Source organism: Heteronotia binoei, chromosome 6, assembly GCF_032191835.1.
Source record: "Heteronotia binoei isolate CCM8104 ecotype False Entrance Well chromosome 6, APGP_CSIRO_Hbin_v1, whole genome shotgun sequence".
Taxonomy (NCBI): domain Eukaryota; kingdom Metazoa; phylum Chordata; class Lepidosauria; order Squamata; family Gekkonidae; genus Heteronotia; species Heteronotia binoei.
Window position 1 is genome coordinate 79,460,245 of NC_083228.1, and position 24,204 is coordinate 79,484,448.

Genomic DNA, 24,204 nt, shown 5'->3' on the forward strand with positions numbered 1-24,204 from the left:
CAAATTAGGTGACAGATTTTTCTTTTTGCAGAGAGATAAATATTGGAGCGTGTTGCCATGTATGCAAAACAAGGCTTGATAGCCGGGCTTTTCCCCAGCCAACGATTGATCTGTTCAGATGGGTTCTGTGGCATGCGTTTGGGTGCCCCAACTGTAGTAGCTTTCAGGTGATGGTAAAAAAAAAACCTCTGCCTGGACATGTGAGTCCTCCACCCGTGTTTGCTCAAGCTTGTATAACCAGCTTTGGTTGGCACACTGCTTTTTTAGGGAGGCCAGCCTTTTAAGCTCACATTGCCAGAGTGACACTTAGTTCTGCAAAGCCGGGGTGTCAAACATCTGACCTGGGGGCCGAATCAGGCCCTCGGAGGGCTCCTATCAGGCCCCTGAGCAACTGACTGTCATCTGCTTCCTTCTTTCTCCTTTCTGTATAACAGCTTGCTTTGCAAGGCTCCCTCAATTGCACAGGACTGCAGAGCAAAACTTCTATTTTCTCCATTGGCTGAGACTCCTCCCTTGGGGAGGAAGGAGGAGGAATAGCTTGCTTTGCCAGGCTCCCTCAATCGCACAGCAGAGATACTGAGTGAAGCCTCTCTTCCTTCTATTTGCTGAGGCTCCCCCCCCCAGTCCCCTGGGGAAGGAAGGAAAGAGCCAGAGCTTCCTTTGCCCAGTTCCCTGGATCCCGTGGGAGAAATACAAAGAAAGCACCTTTAAGACCAACAAGTGCTAATGCTTTTAGCATGTTTTAAGTTTTTTAGGAAATATATTTGTGTTTGTGTCCTTTATAAAGTTTGTATCTTTGCTACCTAATCTTTAAATAGGAACACACATGGCCCAGCCTGACATGGCCCAGCCAGACAAGGTCTCCTTTATGTCAGATTCGGCCCGCATAACAAAATGAGTTTGACACTTCCATAGCAGTCTGTACACTGGTTGTAACGGGCTTGAACCTCCCACCCCCACCCCGCTTCAGGTTCCACTGCAAGATTCTCTGGTTTGATTTTGGTTCTCTGGCTCGACACATTGGCTTGTGGTTCCTCTGGGATTACTGAGTTCTGTAGAAGTTCTGCTGAACTCGCTGTCAGTGATTCCTACTTGCAGACATGGGGGGGGGGGTTTGCCCTAGAAGCAGCTTGCAGGGTTTTCTGTCCCCCCTTCCACTGGAAATAATGTTCAGAGGCCCATAAAATTGGACTCACTCCTTGGTCCAATTGACTTGAAACTTGGGGGTTATTTAAAGCAGGGGTCCCCAACCCCCAGGCCATGGACCGGTCCCGGTCCGTGGTGTGTTAGCATCCAGGCTGCACAGGGACAGCACTCTTGGCTTCCTGGGTCACAGATCTGGGAAGCTGAGAGCGGTGGGATGGATCAGCGACGTGTGCTCTCCTCCAAGCCCTGCTTCCCAGGCATAGAGGAGAGCAGGCTTGCTCCACCACCCCTTTTGCCCACCCACACAGCCTCACTCCAAAGATGGTGGTGGACGAAAGAGGCAGTGTGGCCTCGCTCTGAGGCTGCCTCCCCTTCCAGGGGAGGTAGCCAGAAGCAGCCCCAGTCTCCCCCGTATTTAAAGACCCCCATGGGGGCAGGGACATGGGAGCAGGGTGGCCTGCGGCAGCAAGAACCCCTGCACCACCCCCCACAGTCCGTGGAAAAATTGTCTGCTACAAAACTGGTCCCTGGTGTCAAAAAGGTTGGGAGCCACTGATTGAAAGGACAGGCACCAGCAGCTTCCCTGCGATTGTGGTGCTTGTGCCTCTAAAAGCCAGTTTGGTGTAGTGGTTAAGTGTGCGGACTCTTATCTGGGAGAACCGGGTTTGATTCCCCACTCCTCCACTTGCACCTGCTGAAATGGTCTTTGGTCAGCCATAGCTCTGGCAGAGGTTGTCCTTGAAAGGGCAGCTGCTGGGAGAGCCCTCTCCATCCCCACCCACCTCGCAGGGTGTTTTTTGTGGGGGAGGAAGGGAAAGGAGATTGTGAGCTCCTCTGAGACACTTCGGAGTGGAGGGCGGGATATAAATCCAATATCTTCTTCTTCTTCTTCTAAAAACAACTCCCCCAGCCACCTGGAAATCTTTCAAAACAACTGTTCCATTTCCCCAGCCATTCCCCATACAGAATAATGGTCCTGAAAAAACTGGAAATGGGGGGGGGGGGGCGACCCTCCAAATCCAATTACCATACAGGTATCTGGAATTCAGGAATATTAGAATTACCAATATATTCCCAGTCCAATATACCTGAACCTGAAAAGGTACTTTTTTGGCACGTCCCACCCAGGACCCTGGGAATTATATTGTTATGGACAGATGTTGGTATTTATGGCGAGAAAATGGTTGGATCCAACACTGAAGAGGGAAAAAATCAAACATTACTAAGGACATAGGTGTATTAACAGCAGTTAGTGACTAGTTTACCAGGTTTCTATCCTGTTTATCCTTTCTATCAAGAGCCAGTTTGTTGTGGTGGTGAAGTGTGCGGACTCTTGTCTGGAAGAACTGGGTTTTATTCCCCACTCCTCCACTTGCAGCTGCTGGAATGGCCTTGGATCAGCTATAGTTCTTGCAGAGGTTGTCTTTGAAAGAGCAGCTTCTGGAAGAGCTCTCTCAGCTCCACCTACCTCACAGCGAGTCAGTTGTGGGAGAAGAAGATAATGGAAATTGTAAGCCACTCTGAGACTGATTCAGAGAGAAGAGTGGGGTATAAATCTATGGTCTTCTTTTTCTTCTTCTTCTTCTCTTCCTCAAAATTGTTCAAAGCAATTGTTCAAATTGTTCAAGGTTAGGAGCAATCGTGTTTTATTTAATTGGCCAGAAGAAGAAGCCAAGATTTGTTGCAATCAGAATTCTGGACTGGGACGACTGAAGGTCAGATTCCTGCAAAACTCACAGGCTGATTTCAATCAGTCACTATCAGTGCAATCCTAAAGCCATTTCCCTATGCAGCCCAGTTGCATAGACCTGCGTGAGAGTCTGAGTTAGATCTCCTAAGGATGGTGCTGTGTCTGTCAGCCCCACCTACTGCACAAGGTTGTGCGGATTTAAAGGGGAAGGCTAGTAAACCATGTATAACATCATGAGTACCTGAATACAAAGATGGGCTACATCAGGGGTAGGGAAATGGCTGAGAAGTTGAATGCATTTTTTGCCTTCACTGTGGAAGACGAGAAGTGTTTGCCCGCTCCAGAACCACTAATTTTGGAAGGGGTGTTGAAAGACCTGAGTCAGATTGAGGTGACAAGAGAGGAGGTCCTACAACTGATAGACAAATTAAAAACTATTAAGTCACCAGGTCCGGATGGCATACATCCGAGAGTTCTGAAAGAGCTCAAAGTTGAACTTGCTGATCTTCTGACAAAAATATGTAATCTTTCATTGAAATCTGCCTCCGTTCCTGAAAACTGGAAGGTAGCAAATGTCACCCCCATCTTTAAAAAGGGTTCCAGAGGATTTCCGGGAAATTACAGGCCAGTCAGTCTAACTTCAATACCGGGAAAGTTGTTAGAAACCATTATCAAGGACAGAATGAGCAGGCACATTGATGAACACGGGTTATTGAGGAAGACTCAGGATGGGTTCTGTAAGGGAAGATCTTGCCTCACTAACCTGTTACAGTTCTTTGAGGGGGTGGACAAAGGGGACCCAATAGATGTTGTTTACCTTGACTTCCAGAAAGCTTTTGATAAAGTTCCTCATCAAAGGCTCCTTAGAAAGCTTGAGAGTCATGGAGTAAAAGGACAGGTCCTCTTGTGGATCAAAAACTGGCTGAGTAATAGGAAACAGAGAGTGAGTATAAATGGGCAGTCTTCGCAGTGGAGGACGGTAGTGCCTCTCCCCAAAATACCCTCCCAGTTTCAAAAAGATTGGACCGGGGGTCCAATTCTATGAGCCCCAAAAGAAGGTGCCCTTATCCTTCATTATTTCCTATGAAAGGAAGGCATTGAAAAGGTGTACCATCCCTTTAAATGTGAGGGCCAGAACTCCCAATATGGAAATATCTTCAATAAATCTTTCTTTAAACATAATCTAGTTGTCTTTACCCCTTTTACTGTTCTTATTGCAGTATTTAATGCGTGAATTATTAAGCTACCTTTCGGTATATCTTTTGATATAGTTAAAATGGTCATTAGGACATAGAACCTGTTGTTAATTTATTTGAATCCCACCACTGGAGAGACGGTCCCTCAGGTAGGTCGGTCCTTGGCCATATAGGGCTTTAAAGGTTATGACCAGCACTTTGTACTGGATCCGGTATACAATCGGCAGCCAGTGCAGTCCGCGTAGCCCCGGCCGTATATGCTCCCATCTTGGGAGACCAAGTAGCAGCCTGGCTGCCGCATTCTGCACTAGCTGCAGTTCCCGGGTCCGGTACAGAGGCAGCCCCATGTAGAGATCGTTACAGTAGTCCAGTCTTGAGGTGACCATCGCATGGATCACCATTGCTAGGTCCTGCCGCTCTAGGAAAGGGGCCAACTGCCTCGCCCGCCTCAGATGAAAAAATGCTGACTTGGCAGTGGCCGTTATCTGGGCCTCCATTGATAATGAAGGCTCCAGTAAAACACCCAGGCTCTTTACCCATTGCGCCGTCTTCAGAGGCGCCCCGTCAAAGGCCGGGAGAGATATTTCCTTCCCCAGAGTGCCACGACCCACATGGAGAACCTCTGTCTTCGCTGGGTTCAACTTCAGCCCGCTCAGTCTAAGCCACGTTGCAACAACCTGCAAAGCCCGGTCCAGGTTCCCCAGGGCGGAGGCGGGCCGGCCGTCCATTAGTAAATAGAGCTGGGTGTCATCTGCATATTGATGGCAGCCCAGCCCAAACCTCCGGGCAATCTGGGCGAGGGGGCGCATATAGATGTTGAATAACATCGGGGAGAGAACTGCTCCCTGGGGCACCCCACAGTCTAGTGTGCGCCTTTGGGATCGCTCACCCCCAATCGCCACCCTCTGTCCCCGACCCATGAGGAAGGAGGAAAGCCATTGTAAGGCCAGCCCCTCTACCCCTATGTTGGTGAGGCGGCGGATCAGCAACTGATGGTCGACTGTATCAAATGCAGCCGACAAATCTAATAACATCAGCACTGCCACACCGCCTCGATCCAGTTGCCGCTGGAGGTCATCCACCAAGGCGACCAGGACCGTCTCCGTCCCGTGACCCGGCCGGAAGCCAGACTGGCACGGGTCCAGGACGGAAGCGTCATCTAGAAATCTCTGTAGCTGCATCGCCACTGCCCTCTCGATAATTTTACCTAAAAATGGTAAATTGGACACCGGTCGGTAGTTTGCCAATTCGGCCGGGTCTGCTGTAGATTTTTTCAAGAGGGGGCGGACCAAGGCCTCTTTCAGGGGCATTGGGAAATGCCCCTCTAGGAGGGATCTATTTATGATGTCCCGTAGAGGACATCTAAGCTCCCTCTGGTAAGATTTAATCAGCCAAGAGGGGCAAGGGTCCAAATCACACGTTGTTGGGCGAGCAGCAGAGAGAACTCCATCGACTTCCTCCAGGCTGAGCGGGTCGAAGTGGTCCAGTATTAAATCTGAAGACAGGCGCGGAGCCTCAGTTTCACTTACTGTATCTAATGTGATAGGCTGGTCTTGGCGGAGCGACGAGATTTTATCTGCAAAATATTTCGCAAATGCCTCACAGCCTATCTCTAATTCTCTAATATTTGGTTTGCCTTGTGGCAGTGTTATAAGATCTCCAATTACTCTAAACAATTGTGCTGGGCGCGATTTTGCAGATGCAATCTTGGCTGCAAAGTATTCTTTCTTTGCAGCCTTGACTGCCATCTCATAAGACCTCATAAGTGTTCTGTAGGATGTTCTCGTCGTTTCGTCCCGAGTATGCCTCCACCATCTCTCTAGTCGTCTGAGCCCTTGTTTCAGCTGGCGTAATTCCAAGGTATACCATGGGGCCAGCCTCTTATGAGGGCGCAGAGGGCGCCGAGGTGCAATTTCATCGATAGCCCTGGAAAGCTGGTCCTGCCAGACTTCCACCAGGTCATCGAGGGAATTGCCAGTGGGCCAGGGATCCCTCAGGGCTGTTTGGAACCGTTCCGGGTCCATCAAGCCCCGGGGGCGAGCCAAAATAGGCTCTCCGCCCATACAGGGTTGGGGCGACGTCTCCACACGGGCCTTAAGGGCTAGGTGATCCGACCATGGAACCGCTTCAGCTGCGATATCGTTCACCAAAATCCTGGATGCAAAGATCAGGTCTAATGTGTGCCCGGCTTGATGCGTGGGAGTTGTGACAAATTGAGAGAGCCCCAGTGTCGCCATGGTAGACACTAGGTCCATCGCCTGAGTGGAGGCCGTGTCGTCGGCATGGACATTGAAGTCACCCAGGACCATAAGCCCCGGGAACTCCAATGCCCAGCCCGCCACCGCCTCCAATAGTGATGGTAAGGCACTGGCTGGTGCGTTGGGCGGACGGTACACCAGCCAGATCGCCAACCCCTCTCCAACATCCCACGTCAGGCCGGCACATTCAATGCCATCGATCTTTGGGGCTGGGAGAGCCCGAAAGGAGTAACCCTCCCGTATGAACAACGCTACCCCTCCCCCCGCCCGTTATTCCGTGACTGGTGAAAGACCGAGTAACCTGGGGGGGTCATCTGGGAGAGAGCTACTGTCTCTCCGTCCCGCACCCAGGTCTCGGTCACGCAAGCCAGGTCCACATCCTGTTGGAGTAGAAACTCCTTGAGGGTCGAGGTCTTGTTGTTGATGGACCTGGCATTGCATAACACCAGTGACGGAGACGAGCATTTCCTCTTGGTCCCACTACCTACCACCGTTGGGATGGGAAGTAGACTGGAAGGTGGCCGAGCACTATTTTGTCTCTGTCTCCTTCACGTATATGTCTGTCTATTCCCACTGTCATATCTTCCCCTCCCCAGGAGCACTGGAATCCCTTGGGCAAACATCCGCACTTGCCTGGACAGCTCTCAGTATAACCTCTCACAATTGATCTCCCACTTTGTCCCTACCTGTCGTTTAATTTACCTCCCCCTTACCAGCCCTTCCTGTTCTTAGCTGCCAACTCACTAATTATATCTTAATTTAATCAATGTAATAACCCGGTCCTATCTCCCTTCTAATCAATTAATAAGAAATTTGCAATTAATAAGAAATTTGAGAATGTGGCTGCTGCCAGAATGAAAGCAGCACTTTGCTTAAAACATTGGGTTTAACTGATTTAAATTTTTATTGTTATATTTAAAACCTTGCAGTTAATACATTACTTTTGAAAGTGCATTTTAAAGGGTTTTTATGTTATTGTCATATTAACAATATAGGGTTGCCAGGTCCAACTCAAGAAATATCTTGGGACGTTGGGGGTGGAGCCAAGAACAAGGGTGTGGCAAGCACAATTCCAAAGAGAGTTCTGACCATCACATTTAAAGGGACTGCATTCCTTTTAAAATGCCTTCCCTCTATTTGGAAATAATGAAGGATAGGAGCACCTTCTTTGGGGGCTCACAGAATTGGACCCCCCGTCCAATCTTTTTGAAACTTGGAGGTGGGGTTTGAGGAGAGGCACTGGATGCTATGCTGAAAATTTGATACCTTTACCTCATAAACAGCCTCGCCCCCAGAGCCTCAGATACTTACAAATCAATTTGTCATTATACCCTATGGGAATTGGTCTCCATAGGGTATAATGCAGTGCCCTGCAGACATTTCCCTCTCCCTCCTTAGCTTTCTGATAACCCTGAGGCAGGGAGAGGGCCTCCAAACCGGGGGATCCCCTGCCCCAAGTGGGGATTGGCAACCCTATAACGATATGATCGATGGCTTAATCAATTAATTTATCTTTTTTTCTACCGAAAGTCAACTGGAAGATGGGAGGAGAAACGACTGTTTTGGGCTACTGCCAGGGCTTTTTTTCTGGGGGAATGTGATGGAACAGAGTTCTGGAACCTCTTGGTAGACACAAAATTATATATTTTTTAAAAAAATTAAAAGTTCATGAGGGGTGCCCATGTATTTCTCCTTTATTTCCCTATATCTTGAGAGTTCTGGCACCTCTTTTTCCAGAAAAAAAAAGTCCTGGCTACTGCTACTGTGCAAATACCTTTGAGAAACTGAAGATTCAGGACTGGCTTGGCAAGAGATCAGCCTTTTGAGGGGAGGGCAGAAGTAAAAGGAACTCATTAGAAAGTCCAGTTTGAGAACATGCCAGGTAAAGCCAAATGTTCACACTGTGTTGGTTCTCTTCACTCATTGTGAACTCACCTCCACAGCTTGTGTAACTGATATGCATACTGTCAACTGGAATGTTGCTTCAGCCATCAGTTTGGCCTCTTCTGCATTCTCCAGGAGAGCTGGCTAATTTTTTTTAGTTAATATATCTACATTTATTATTTTGTGAGCAATGTGAACGAGTTTGGCTTAAAAGGACAGGAGCCAGGGCCTGTGACATAAGCATGTTAATTTGCCTCAATGACTACTTTGGTTCTTTCACCCTTTAACATTTCTCAGTGACTGTGGATGTTTCCATAGTGGTTGCTAAGCTGTAAGGAAACATCCCACAAAGCCTGGAAAAGGTGAGCCTTCCTACTGGAAGGTGTAAGAAGAAGGAGCATTTTGAGTTTAGAATAGACAGGGAGAGAAGCAGAGAGAAAGCTGTAAGTTGGTTGAAGTACCTTGGAAGTGCAGAATCTCATTCTCACTCTTGCTGTCTCTGTGGGGATCTGAAGTGGGGTGCTGGATCTGCTGTCCTTTTTGCCTTCTCCTCTTATACTCTTTATATCTTGGGCTGGGGGCAAAGGTGTGTTGCAGCAGCCAAAACTAGCATTCACACCTGGGTGTCTCCCTTTCATCTTGAACTATGCAGGCTTCTTCAGAATTCACCCCAAAGAGGACAACTGGATCAAATGGAGTTTGGTGCTTCTGAATAGCCACTCCTGCTATGCAAATTCTACATGGGTCTACATTTCATATATACACTTCAGGGCCCGGCTCTAATACTTATCCCCCCTTTCTGAACAAATTTTCTATCGGCACCAAAGTTAAATATTAGACATTTAATAAACAAGGATGTTTGAGTTCATTCCATGCTTGTGAGGGACAGGAGAGGGTGTGAGTGCCTCTTGGAAAGTTCATCTGCTAGAGTTGTTGACATCTCATATTAAACATGACTCCATCAGCTTCCATCTAGCTGAGTTCTGTCTTCTGGGGCAGCTCGTGGCACAACTTTCTTGTGCAGACCTTTACTGTGGGGGCCTTTGTCAGAAACCTTTGGACCAGGGGTATGGTCCACTGTGCTCTCTCTGAGTTGGAAATTTACCTGGAAGAGAGAAAAACATTGGAGCGCAGTTACCATTCTGTGCTAAACAACATACTATGTCCCTCTTACATCAGTCATCTTCATATGTTCAATGTTCATGCATTGAACACACATATCCTCAGACATCCATGTTTTCAGCTGAAGGCCTAAACAGAGCCCTACATGCATACAAATATACATGTGTAAGCAATGTATGGACAGTCGATGATGTTGCAGCATTCCTGATCACATGGAAAATCCTGTGCATGTTCAGACAATCCACTCAGCACATGGAGGTTGGGGCTGAGCTAGCAGGTGCAAGCCCATTCTCCTCTTCGTGTGATCATTAGTGTATGGATAGACCATTGGTTTGCTGTAATGTGGCTTTGCTGAGATCAAAATGTTGTCAAGCAAGTAATGGGAGGTGTTGAGGGTGGGCTAAGTGACAGAAGACATGCTTGATATACAGAAGGTCTGGTCCCTGGATTAGAACCTACTTTTAGGGCAATTTGGCTAACACCTGCTATCACCAGTTAAACAGCAGGTAGGTGGTAGGAAAGACATCAGAAACCTACTACCAGTTGGCACAGGGTTGCCAGCTCTGTGTTGGAGAAATTCCTGGAGATTTTAAGGGTTAGATCCTGGGGAAGGAAAGGTTTGGGCAGGGGAAGGACCTCAATGAGCATAAAGTCATAATATTCACCTTCCAAAGAAGCCATATGCTCCAGGGAAACTGATCTCTGTAACCTAGGGACCAGTTGTAATGTAGCAAGATCTCTAGCAACCACCCAGAGACTGGCAACCCTAAGCTGGAGTACTGCTATTGTGGATGAGTTGAATAGACCAATGGTCTGACTGAGCTTAAGGCAGCTTCGCCAAATCTCGTTCTGTTGCAGAATAAACCATCCCATGATAGAATAAGACCGTTTAAAGAGGGTCTTAAAATTGCTGCTACTTATAGCATGAATATTAACATTAGTCAGTGCTACAATAGTAGCTATCTACATGCAGCAAAAGACATATTGATGACAGAGTAGGGATAATAAGAGAAGATGGTACATTGCTGTAAATAGATATAAGTATAGCAACAACACATAACACAGTTTTCTCAGGAATGGCATTAGGCCTCACACACAAATACTTACATACACAAAAAACTTATGATCAAGAGGTCAAAACATAAGAACATTGCTTCCCCTGTATTCCTTACTAAAAAAAGACAAGATCTCAGTAAGTTTAATTAAAACATACTTATTTTAAGCTCTTATGGAACGGAGAGGCCTCTGCTAGGGACTGAGCTAGTCAGCAGTAAGCAGTTATCTCACTTCTTCCTAGTATGTTACTCAGCCAAGTTCCTGAATCATAGCTTTATTCCCCAAATCCAGAGTCCTCCTCTGTGAGGGAGAGGGTTTCCCTGGCAGTAAAGCCTCTCAGTAAATTATCAAAAGATATATTAAAAACATTCCAGAGAAGCTGGCAGCCTTCTCTCTGTGAGCAAAATGAAATGGAGTGGGAGTAGACTAGGCTGGAAAAGCTTTGAAACTCACAGAGAAAGTGTGGAGAGCTAAGAGATACACAGCCACACAATCTGAGGAAGGCTACAGGCTGTGTGAATAGAAGTATATAGCCTTGAAGTTCAGGTACTACATGAGTAGGGTTGCCAAGCCAATTCAAGAAATATCTGGGGGCTTTGTGGGTGGAGCCAGGAGACATTGGGGTGGAGCCAGGAGCAAGGTTGTGACAAGCACGATTGAACTCCAAAGGGAGTTCTGGCCATCCCATTGAAAGGGACCGCATTATTTCCATTGGAAATAATGGAGGATAAGGACACCTTCTTTGGGGACTCATAGAATTGGACTCCCCAATCCAATCTTTTTGAAACTTGGAGGATCTTTTGGGGAGAGGCACTGGATGCTATCCTGCAAATTTGGTGCCTCTACCTCAAAAAACGGGGGCCCCTCAGCCCCAGATACCCGAAGATCATTATGCTCTGGGAATGGGCCCCCATAAGGAAGAATGGAGTGCCCAGCAGACATTTCCCTCCCCCTGCCCTGCTTTCTGATGACCCTGAAGCAGAAGGGGAGCCTCCAAAACAGGGTTATCCCCCGTCCCCTCCTGGGGATTGGCAACATGAGGCATGTAACATGAGGCAATTGATAGCAAAGGCAGGTAGATTGTCCTAGAGGAAATGTTAGGCCAGACTTGTTTAGCCAATCTTTATTGTTTATTCCTTGAGTAAGAACACAAACTAGTAGAGGTTGAGTAAATTCACTGAGATTAACCTGTCCTTTCAAGTTGTTCCTACCAGTAACTAAGATACAAAGTTTGTTTCCCATCCACCATGTCAGGAAGATACTAATGGGAGGAGATAGTAATGGGAGGAGAGGAGATAATTCTAGAACCTCAGGATGAAAATCACATCCCATCCCAATGCTCCAGCACTGCCAGATGGAAACCTATCATAGTTTGTATGAAATAGGATAACTGAGGTAAAACACAGCCATAGGTCCCAACACTATATCAGGTCCTGGGGGAAATAGACAGCAGGTTAAAGAACTGAGGAGGAGGAGGATAGATGCAGTGGCATTTGTACTATAATCTATGAGAGTTGCCATTTTCTAGAAGTTATATGAAAAGTTTTATTAACAGAAAAGCCTGCTCATCTCATTTAATCAACAGAAACTGGGCTAAGGTGTATAAAATTACCTATTTTGTAACTTTGGAAAGCAAGTGCCAACACAGCCTTAGGAAATTAAATATTTCCTCAGCTAAGGCTCTTGTGGGACACCCAAAGGCTAGAAGATGCGCCATACATGAGATGCCCTGCTGTAAATTAACTAGCCTGGGCCACTGGTTATGTATCATTCTAAACTGGTAACAGATAAGGCAGTATCTAAGATGATTTTGAGGTGGGACCTCAATCCCCCTACTGTTTGAAAAAGGAGGCGTGTGTGTGTGATCAGGACAGAGATGTTTCCCATTTTCCCAATACTTCCACCAGTACCTGTCATGAGTCAGCCAGGGCTCAGCAATACTGAAGACTCCTCAGGAGAAGAGGAGTCCTGAGTTGACAGAAGTTGACCAACAGGAATATGAGCTTCTCAGGATTTACAGGCTTGTCTGGATTTACAGCCAACAGCTGTTGCAGAGCCATCACCATCCTCCATCCCTAGCTTAGCAGGCAAATGTCAGTTAGCCATTCGCAACTCTCCAGTATCACCTATCCTACACCCTTGGTGTGCCACAGACAGAGGCTGAGAATGGAACTGCAGGCAAGATGGCAAAGTGCACCTCTCTTGGTCTGATGCCAGCTGCTTGTTGAAAATTAAGATGAGTTATTGCAGGAGTGTTTCTGAAGAGTTACCTGGAGGCCTGACAATTAGGCATGCAGCTATAAAGCCACCCAAGGGAGCCTTCTGGGCATGGATTCAACACCTACGTTAGATGGTGACCTGCTGCCACTGCCTTGCCTGATTCCTAGAACTCTGACCCTGGACTGAATGACATTGCCTTGATTAATATCTGAGTCTGATCTTCTGACTTCGGATCTCTGGAGCCCTGACCCTGGACTGAAAGAGACCAGACTTCAGAACCCACCTCTCTCTGCACTTCTGCTAACACAGATCGGGGCGTGGCAGGTAGAGATATGGAGCTGCCAGCCAGTACAGCACCAATAAACCTTTCTTCTTTTTTTCTTACGCTGGTCTTACCCTGATACATACTCTTATGTCCCACTTGACAGAACCTATTACCTCCAGCAGAACTTACCACTGAGGGTCCAGCTGGACCCACTGTCACCGTCACTGTCTCTGGCTGATACCCATCTGCTGATGCAGTAACATCATAAGTGCCAGGCAACAGCAGTCGAAAATAGTCACCATGCTCACCTGGAAGAAAGAACAAGATACTGAGAAGATGGAAAGGGCAGAACAACAAAAAAGCACATTGTCTGCAGGGGTGCCAATTGGATCTCCAGTAGGAGTGCTGAATTACAGATCCACCTACTGCCAATCACCCATTGTGTGCCAGGTCAGAGAACAAGCAGACCACTCACAGAATTAGACCATTAGAAGACACCAATCCTGCACACCAAATATTCTCACAAGATAAATTCTGAACATTTTAGTATTCATATATGAGAAAGCTGATTCTCTGAGTTGCATAAAGTAATAGTCTTGCAGGTCAGTGGGAAGCGAGAAAGAGGGGAAAGAGATTATTCCCTCTATCAATGCAGCTCCACTGATGGAAGAGACAGGATGAGTGATCCTGCCTCCTTCCCCCTCTTTGCTGTGGCTCACTGACCCATATGGCTGTTGTTCCATATGAAGTACTTGTGACTCCAAAAATCAACAATCAAAAAGGGGCTGTTAGGGAGAAGGGAAATCAGGGAAGATCTGTGACTGTCAGCAACTTCTGTTGACATACTGGTAGGCCCAGCCCTCCATCTCTGATTCTGCTAATTCTGGTATTGTCTTTCTGGAGGTTCTGCTGGAGGTAATATAGAGGGTGTATCTTGGAAGAGGATGTACAGTACTGTACACAGACATTTACAGTCTGTGACTGTACAGTACATTGCAGACAAATGCACAGTCTCTACCAGCCTTTTAACATCTGCTTTATTCTTCTGCTTCAGCAGGACATACTGAAGAACAGGCTCTATATACCCATGAGAAAGGGGCAGGGTATTCATGCAACACAAAAAGCAGAGGAATAAATTTTTCAAAGCAAATTCATGTCCTAACTAATGGATGATTTGCATTCAATTCATGTAAGTTGGAAATGTAAATAAATGTAAAACAATGTAAATGTTACTTAAGAAAACAAGTCTGAGGTCAAGCCAGGTACCAACCTGAGGTGACATCATGGCCAATTCCTTGGACAAATATGACAGCTCCTGCCAGTTTATTGTTGTTCTCATCCAACACCAAACCTTTGATTCCCTGGTGAATCTACAGAATACAGATGCAGAGAGACATTATGACTGGGACCTTGGCATCTGGGGAGGATACAATAGCAATTCACACTATCAAGATAGGGATCAGAAGCAGGGCCTTCATAATTCTTGACACACACACACACACACACACAACATGTCATGAACATGGGACAGAGATCTGGCCCAAGCTGAGGCACCAGGAGGGGACAGGGTGGTTTCCTGGCAACTTCATTACCTCCTCCAAATAGGTGATCAGGGCTTCTCGGTTTGCCAGCCACTCACGTTCCAGTTCCTCCTGTGGTGGGAACTTATTGCAGCTTAATTCAAGGGTAATCTCAAAGCAGTTGGTGTGTAAATAATTAAAGTCTTGCATCCCTACAAATCAGAGGATTGGGGAACAGTTGGAAGAGCTGTCATGATGTTAAACAGGGACACTGCAAGCTTCTCCTCCCTCTCTCTCCTCCAACACAGTTCATTATTTTAAATACATCCCACCTTTCAGGATGACATACTCCACCCCAGGCAGCTTAGAGTACACTGAAAATAAATGTATTGTAGGAGCCACGCTTAACGAAGCATAACCAGCTGAAATACCAATCTGATTATTTTCAGCTTTCCTTTCACATTTCAAATATTTGCCCACAAAACCTTGCCCCTTGTCTTTACCCTTGCTGAGTGAATACCAGGAGGCCCCATTTGTGATGCCACCAGGAAATATGTCCCCACAGCTCAAGCCCTGGTGCATCCATCCATGGGCATAGGAATAGGCCTTTGCCAGCTGCAAAGAAAATGGCAAGTTGGTTAGTAACATACTTCTAACACTTTCTTCTTTTACTCACACCACAGAGTGTATATTCCAGATTGAAACCCATTCCACTGTGAGCAAGGGGAAAAAAAATCTTAGCAATCATCCCTTACAACACCAGAGCCTTATATACACCTCCACCCTGCGTACAATGATATCATGTCCTTAAACTCTGTTGCACTTCAGATCAAACCAAGAAAATCCCACACTGGATTAAAAATACCATAATCATCAGAACATAGGAATTGCTATATCAGAGCAGTATCCATTTAGTCTAGCACTCCATTTTCCTGACAAGTTATTTTTCCATATTTGCATAACAGGGTGCTGATAAATTAGACTCCCTTGCCTGTATACTAAAACAGAACAGTCCCAAACATAATGTCCAACGTGCTGTTTCTAAAAGTAGTTCTAGTCTTGATCCTCTGATCTGACTCTAAAAATTGCTCTTTCCAGACATTTTATTCCAGTAGGACTTCAAGACTGCAAGTAACCACAAGTGGGACAAAACTGCTTGGGATAAGGATACAACCCTTTTTTGCATTTTAAATCCTCCACCCCAGTTTATATGCAGTCAGCACAATCTGTTTTGTATTATACAGATTGGGCTGCTGAAGTTTGACCCTCAGTGTAAAGCTGAAGGCTGCCAAACAAAACTGGATAAACTCCCCTGCTAGAAAATGGACTTATATGGACATTTCAGCCGTGTTATAATACCAAACACAGTTAAAGAGGCCTTATACCAACTACTGTAAAGCATCAAGGAGTCATAAGAAACCCAAGCACAATGCAACCCACTAATGTAATTCTTGTAGTGCAAGCCCCTCCACCTGTTCACAGCAGCTTTTTACAATTTGCACTCTTACCATTCTCTTCCATCTGCTTATGCTCTGTTCATTCACACTGTCCTGCCCTGCCCCCTCCAATGTGATATTCTTATTTAATCCCCTGCTTTCCTTGCTTTTACTTTTGCCATTTATATAGCCTTTCCCTACCCTATTTCATGTTCTGATGCAGACAGATCTATCTATAGCATAAAAAGGTAAAGGTAGTCCCCTGTGCAAGCACTGACACATGGAGTGATGTCGCATCACGACGTGTTCTTGACAGACTTTTTATGGGGTGGTTTGCCATTGCCTTGAAGTTAAATCTACCTCCTGACACTACATTATTTAATTTAATCTCTTTTTTTGTGAATGTGTGTGTTGTTTTTGCAGTGTGTGTATGTGCACACCTGGAAGTCATGTTGACCTCTGGTAACTGACCCATGCTGGGGACCTAGAGGATATTCAAAGAAGTGGCTGAATAAAGCCTGCCTCTGTCCTCCCGACTAGTGGTATTCCAAGGAGGTCTCCCATTCAAGTACTTGCCAGCATTGACCCTGCTTAGCTTCCAAGATCTAAAGAGATCAGGTTTGGGTTATCCAAATCAGGATTCAACTTAATCTGATGATGAAAGCTACTTACCAGACCACACATATTTTCCTGTCAGGATAGGTTTGACTCCACTAAGCTTCCCACAGATACCCTCTGCATTTCAGTAGTATTATAAGGATGACTGTCATACAGATTTTCTCTTTAGTCCAAAAATTTGTATTTGTGGGGATGGTATAAATGAAGACTCATTACACTATTTATTGATTTACCCTATTTATGAACCCATATGACACAGGTACTTCACAATAACTTGCTGGCCTTGTTTTCAGATCAAATTAATGAAATCATTCCTCACAGATGACAGCAATGGCTATATAACTAAAAAAGCAGCTTTACATGCTTTTGCTCTTTGCATTTAAAAGTACTGTTTTTTGTTATGATCAAATAAAACTCTTATAGCCTCACCTTCTCAGCACATTAAACTGAACACCTTAATTACAAGCCAAACTCAATTTGATAGAAGAGGGTAATGACACCAAACAATAATGTCATTCTTTCACTTCTAGATCTTCTAAGAGTCCGCCCTGTTGTGTATGCTCATTGGTTCCCTCCATTCTCTGCATCACATCCTGCTTTTGGCTTTGCCATCTCACCTTCTGGAAGAGGGTGTCATCAGGAGTGGGGGTGTCCATTTTGTGCCAGTTGTTCCGGTTCCTTTGCACCTGGGCTTTGTCATACGGATAATTGGCAACTACAGCTCCACCATGAAGATTGGCTGAGAGGACAAAATTGTAGCTTTCCATCCACTGAATCACAGCCAGAGTCTCTGGTTCCACCTATGAGGGAACAGAAGCAGAAGAGGCCAAGGGGGAAGCACTTCCAACTTTTCAACTCTCCCAGTTTGGTAAAAGCACAAGATACAAGGACTTCAGATGTAGGAGTGTATGACTGAATGGAAAACTAGCATGTCAGAGAGAGAGAGAGAGACCTCTCCCTGACATGTTAATTTTGTATGTGCAAGGAAAATGAGAGAGCAATTACACTTGTAATCCCCCTACCTGTGTGCTGAAATAGTATGGTCCTAGGAGTGCTGTATCACAAACTCTGTCTCAATTCATAGACTGGCAGTCAGTGAAGAACAAAAGGTCATGACAAATGAGAAATGGGAGAGACCTTTTTATTCTGTTCCATTGTAAGAAGCCAAATACATGTTGATCCCTGCAAGTCATATTTATCAGCTTCAGGAATGGGAAAAGCAGAAGCACCCATTCTATGTGTGCTGGAAAGCCAGCCTGATGTAGTGGTTAAAGTATCTGACTAGAATCTAGGAGACCCAGGTTCAAATCCCTACTCTTCCATGGAAGCTTGCTCAGCGATCTTCAACCAGTCAATGTCTCTCAGCCTAACATGCCTCACAGGGTTTTTGTTGTTAGGATAAAATGGTTTCAAAAAGATGGAGGAGGAGAGGATGATGTTATATGCTGTTTTGAGTCCTCTTTGGAAAGAAAAGGGTTGTTGTTTTTACAAATGTTTAAATAAATAAATATAAACAGCTATCTGATCACTGAAATAAGCCATCCAAGACCTGAACAGATGAGCTTGAACTATCACATCCTAGAGAAACCGAGTGCTCTAAAAAGTGTGAAGCACATCCAGCAGGCACAAGGCACAAGTAAATTTGGTACAACATGGTACCTGACTTCTCCAGTTGTCTGGCAAGGGGATGTGATGGTTGGATCCACCATGTTTCTCGTTGTAATACATAATGGTGTTGAGGTCAGGAAAATTACGGTTGAGGTCAACTCCATTGGCGTTGTTTCTCCCTGTGAGGTACCCCCAAACACCTTGGCTCTAGAGAGAGAATGAAGGAATCCACCTGTGAGCTCCAGGGTTCATTGAGTACGCACCAAATCCTACCTTATAGCTGATGCTGAGGAAGAGAGCAGCAATATTGCTGAGGAATATTGTAAGAGTCTATAGCGCTTCAGAACTGCTGAAGGTTGCAATGTTACAGCTGGCAAGGAAAACATAACTAAGATATTCAAGCAGCAGAGCCTTTTGACATTGCCAAACACTGTCAGCACCTAATCACTATCTTTTTGGTATCAGAGAACCTTGTGTCTAGACGGAAGCAGGGCTTTTTTTGAGCAGGAATGCACAGGAACGCAGTTCCGGCTGGCTTGTTGTCAGGGAGTGTGTTGTAATATGCAAATGAAACCCCGCTAGGCTTTTTCTACAAAAAACTCTGTGCGAAACAATGGTAATGTCAGGGGGTGTGGCCTAATATGCAAATGAGTTCTTGCTGGGCTTTTTCTTCAAAAAAGGCCCTCGATGGATGGTTTATCTCCTGGATACAGAATGGGAGGAAAATATATGAGAACTGCACTCACCAATCTGGATCTCCAGGTTGTTTTTTTTTATAATTTTTTTTCTTTATTATAAACTCAATCAGTTTACAGAAAAACATAAAAGTTCCAAAATATGAAACATAAACTCACCAGTAATGTTACACAAATTAAGACAAAGTTAAATAACTAGCAAAGTGAATTCTTAAAAAAGGAGACCATTTTTCCATTACAGATTTATGTTGAGGTATATTAACACGTGACTGCACCTCATCAGTAATCTTATCTAGTGTAAAGTAATCCCAAACTTTGAGATACCAAGCCCATAGACTAGGGGATTGCTCATCTTTCCATTTACAAGCAATAACCACTTTAGCTGCAGTGAGTAAAGTCATTATAAGCTCTTTATCCTGTTTCAAAGCAAATCCAGGTTCCCAAAGATTCAAAAGAATCAAACTCGGAGAGCCAGTTTGGTGTAGTGGGTAAGTGTGCGGACTCTTATCTGGGAGAACCGGGTTTGATTCCCCACTCCTCCACTTGCACCTGCTAACATGGCCTTGGGCCAGCCATAGCTCTGGCAGAGGTTGTCCTTGAAAGGACAGCTGCTGTGAGAGCCCTCTCCAGCCCCACCCACCTCACAGGGTGTCTGTTGTGGGGGAGGAAGGTAAAGGAGATTGTGAGCTGCTCTGAGACTCTTCGGAGTGGAGGGCGGGATATAAATCCAATATAAAAACAAAACAAAACAAAACTGTAATTCTGAAAATTTTCTTAACCATCTGTTTCCAGAAGGTGACAATCACCGGGCGAAACCACTAAGCATGGTAAAAGGTAGCCTTAGAACCACAATGTTTCCAACAGTGAGGGGACATGTCAGGAATTGAATGCAAAAGTTAAGCAGGAGTTAGGTACCATCTAGAAATCACCTTATATGTTTGAAGCCTAATATTAAAAGCAGGTGATGTGTACACTGCAGTATTCCAAATACGACTCCATTAAACTTCAGATAAAGAAACACCTAAATTCTTATGCAAAGCATTTTGGAAATTATGTAGAAAAGGAATTTTTGGGCTTGCCAGCATGTTATAAATTCTCTTAATGAACCTCCAGTTAGTTTAAACAGAGAGAGGAACTGACTGGTGACTCTCCTGAGGGTGTCTCAAGCCCCAATCAGTATAATCTCTGCTCTAGCTTAAAAGGCCAAATGCTACAGACTCTTCTAGAGTGAAACTAAATGCCTGCTTTAGTTTCAAATCCTGGTGGTCTGTGAACTGGAACAGGGATTTCAACACAGTTTCCAGGTGCAATGGTTATAGGGACAACACAATAATCATGGGTCTGGGCTGGGGCCTTGATCTTGGAGCTCTGATGTGGCTGGTGCAAAGCATATAATTGATATAGAATTGTTAAATGGGTCATTCTCATTGTGCCTTTTAATCTGTTTTGGTTGCCAGTCATCAGAATGTACCTGGAGTGCCTAGAAGTACTCTGGAGCAAGTATCTAAGAAAGAAGTGGAGTTCAACAGGTTTGGCTCCTTCAGTACTCCTCTCTTCTCCCACACACAAATTTCATCTATCTCCACAACTGCTGAGATAAAAAAGCGATGCTTGCCTGGTACCTGGGCAGCTGCCACCTCATATCCATCAGGGTTCATTGAGGGCAAGAGGTGAATGCGTGTATCATGGATAAGCTGAGTGATGCGTTGGTTGCCATGCCGATACTCTTCACACAGGAACTCTGCAAGCTGAATTAACAGCTCCCGACCAAGTACTTCATTTCCATGCATATTTGCCACATACTTGAACTCCGGCTCCACTGAGAAAGTGAGAGACTTGCTGACATTGGAGCAGAACAGAGAGGATATCATACAAGGGGGGAGGGTAACTAGTAACAGGGAGGAGACTAGATTTCCATTATAATAGTTTTATTTGTGCCTTTTGTGTTGCTGTGTCTCACTGGTCCTCTGTGGAGGGGGGGGGGAGGTGAGCAATGGATACATAAGACAACAGTTGTTGTTTTTTAATGAAGGACTGTTGAGAAGACTTCATCAAGATCAATATGGCCAGGGCCTCCGTTCCACTGTTTTGCCTGTGGATTCAGCTCCTCTCACTGGTATGTCACATTCCTGGCTTCAAAAGCTTCAAGGGGGTTAAAACTGAACTGCAAAATCAAATCAATCCTTCAACTTGGCCTGGACTCAAATTCTTTTTGAAAACCATTCTCCCCCATACAGTGGCCCCTTTAACTAGTAAGCACCATCCAAGGTGCAGGAGGGTGAAAGCTCCCTCATGTTTCAAAAGGACACTTTCCGCTCAGCCCCACAGATATGGCCGTGTGGGGCTGCTTAACAACACAGAGAAGAAATGAAGGTGGTTTATTACCCTGACTGTCCCAGACCAAAGGGAGTTAGATCAAAGAAGCTGTGATTCACACAGCATCGCTCCACCTATCGTTATGTCCTATCTGCTCTTCAGAATCTTAGTCCTCCTTCTTGGTTCCCTGCCTATTATCTTTCTGATTGGGTGACCTCCAGGTTTTCTTAACTAGTGTGGGAGCTTACTTGACCCTGGACAGGGGTGGACCAGGAAAGCTGATGGTGGTGTCTGCCCTGAACAGCCAATGGCAACAGGAGCAAGCTGAGTCAAGTAGCCTTGGCGGGGTCAGCAGTAGTGTTGCCAAGTCCAATTCAAGAAATATCTGGGGATTTGGGGGGTGGAGCCAGGAGTAAGGTTGTGATAGGCATAACTGAACTCCAAAGAGAGTTCTAGCCATCACATTTAAATGCCTTCCCTCCATTGGGAATAATGAAGGATAGGGCATCTTCCTTGGGGACTCATAGAATTGGACCCCCTAGTTCGATCTTTTTGAAACGTGGAGGGTGCTTTGAGGAGAGGCAACAGATGCTATGCTGCAAATTTGGTGCATCTACCTATAAAAACGCCCCCCCCCTCCAGAGCCCTAGATACCCGCAGATCAATTCTCCATTATACCCTATGGAAATGGGTCTCCATAGGGAATAATGGAGTACTCAGCAGACATTTCCTCCCCCCCCCCCGCTTTCTGATGACCCTGAAGCGGGGGGAGGGCCTCCAAACTCCCCTCCCCCCACCTGGGGATTGGCAACCCTAGCCAGCAGTACTGCAGAGGCTGCTCTCCAGGCCTGGAACTCCAGGGCTGTTTTAAATATCCCCATCTGCTCTGACCTTGGAATTAGCAAGCCTACCTCACAGGACTGTTGTAAGGTCAGAATTTTGCTCTGAATACTTTGCATGAAGCAAAAATATAAAGTTATGCCACTTTGGCGCCTATGCTCCCATCCTGGTTTACCTGCAGCAGCATCTTACCCTGCCTCTGCCCCACTTTTCCTTCATAGGTGTAGCTTTTCAAAGCTGCACATATTCATAGCAGTACAAAAAGCAATAGAGCACCAAAGGAAAGGGAACACTTTGGTTTATTCCCTTATCAAACCCCAATCCAGCTTCTCTGGTCTGCCACAGCTCTTCCTAGAATCCCTGTAGAAGGGTGGTATGGAGCTGGACACTTGAACCCTGGAGAAATGAGCTTAGAGTCTACCTCAGCCTGCTTGTGGTCACTTATGCCTCAGTCTCAGTTCTTCTTGTGTGAGAAGGGAACAACATTGTACCCTGTAGCCTTATGAGGCTGATGAAGGACAAACCATTCAAAATTTTGCATACTAAAATAAATACAAGTAATTAGAGTGAGTACCTGTCAGCTGGTGCATAACCTGTCATCTCCCTGAGGCTTTCTGAAGTTTGTGCTTTCCATGCCAGCAGTGTCAACGGGCTGGCAAAGGGGGTCACTGCTGGTCTGAAGCCAGGAGAGCTCTGAACTCTACTGCTCCTGTCCTGGCACGAGGCACCAGTGGGGGGAAAAATACCCAGTTGTAGGATAGAGGTGTCCCCCTCCCCCAACATACTTACTGGGCTCATGGATGCCAGGATAGTCGCTGAACTCCAGTACATAGAGGTGGCGGCCCTGGACGCTGCGGCCAATGCTGTACAGCCTGGTAATATATGGGCACGCACCCTGCACGTCAAACAGGGCTTGCACCAGGTCTTCATAGCGGTGGTGGAAGAAGTTCACTGAGGCAGCCACCTTCATCAAGAGCAGGATTTTCCCAAGGAGCCAGAGCCACTGAGACATCCTCCTGGGGATGGACAAGCTGCACTCTGCACTGAGAAGATGCACACAGTCCAGGCTCCCTTCCTAGAAGGAACTAAAGTGCAAGCAGGAACCAGCTCTCTCCAGTTTCACTCTCCAAGTGCCAGCCCACTGCACCTGTGGTGGTGGTGGTAGTGGGAGGCGTAGCTCACTGAATGCCCCTCACAGCTCAGGAAGAATTTATAGCTCTGAGCTTTCGCCTTGTTCCCCTCCGCCCCCCTTCCTGGAGCCAGATTCACTCAAAGCCTCTGCACATTTGGAAAGTTGTGCTGATTTCTGGGCATTCATTAACTGAAGGGTAAACAGGGGACTGACTCCCACTGTAAGCCAGGAACCAGATCAAAATCTCACAAACAAGGAGCACACAGGAGATTGCAGTATCTTCATTTATGCCAGGGCTCAGCTTGGGAAACACTCAAGGCCCATGTGGACAGGCAAAGCCACACAATAAGACCAGTTGTAATGATTTAGCGTTCTGCAAACCTTGGGAGAGGAGACCTCAAATTGCAGTAAAATATATTTTTAAACTCTTAAATTTTGAATACCCTCAAGTTATGGGCCATATTCAAGGCATAACAACATGGTGATGTTATAATCTACAAGAGGTGAGGAAAACAAGATTCCTTAACTCATTAACATGTTTATTTTTTAAAAAAAAAATCCTTGATAAACAAGGTTTTTAAGATTGAGGGGGTGTAAGACTTTATGAACCACAGTTCGGAAGTATCCATGGTTATTGGATGCCATCTTTTATTGGGAGTTACATAACAGAAACTTGCCAATATCCTTAATCATTTCCAGACTAAAACATGTACCCTTCCTCCCCTCGTCTCATTTACCAGCAAGATGGGTGTCTTTGGGACATGGTTATGGGCCATTTAATTAACTTGTATAAAACATGGGTTCAATTATAGTTCATCCCTTTTGTGTCTGTTCAGTCTATCTACGTTGGATAGACGGCATTATTTGTTCTTGAGTCTGTGCATCTATTCAAATAGTGACCACAAGACTTGATTGCAAGATTGGTTGGATTTATGTGAAGCACCAAAGAGACACAGAGAAACCTAAATAATAAGTTTCAACTTAAAAAAAAATCAAACTTGCTCTATATGAACATAATGGGGGAAGTAGGCAAAGCTAGAGATGTATTTCAAGTTTATTTTCTCATTTGCTACAATTCTGTCTTTCTGTCAAGCAAGTTCAATAATTCCTGGGACTATCAAGTACTACTGCTACATTCTGCCTAAATATAGCACTCTTGCCACCCCATTCTCAGCTTTTACTGGGCAAAAAAGATAACAAAG

At 45.6% G+C, this 24,204-nt stretch overlaps 1 protein-coding gene across 1 annotated transcript; it reads right to left on the minus strand.

The window, feature by feature from the left end:
* Positions 1-9,001: 9,001 nt before the first annotated feature.
* CPN1 (carboxypeptidase N subunit 1) lies at positions 9,002-23,136 on the minus strand. The gene is made up of 9 exons (XM_060241892.1): positions 22,660-23,136; positions 20,337-20,533; positions 18,071-18,226; positions 17,029-17,211; positions 14,861-14,972; positions 14,430-14,569; positions 14,108-14,207; positions 13,027-13,145; positions 9,002-9,279 (listed from the first exon to the last, which is right to left on the minus strand). Exons 1-9 carry the CDS (start codon positions 22,880-22,882, stop codon positions 9,136-9,138), a joined length of 1,374 nt encoding a protein of 457 aa, XP_060097875.1. The 5' UTR covers positions 22,883-23,136; the 3' UTR covers positions 9,002-9,135.
* Between the last annotated feature and the right edge of the window lie 1,068 nt (positions 23,137-24,204).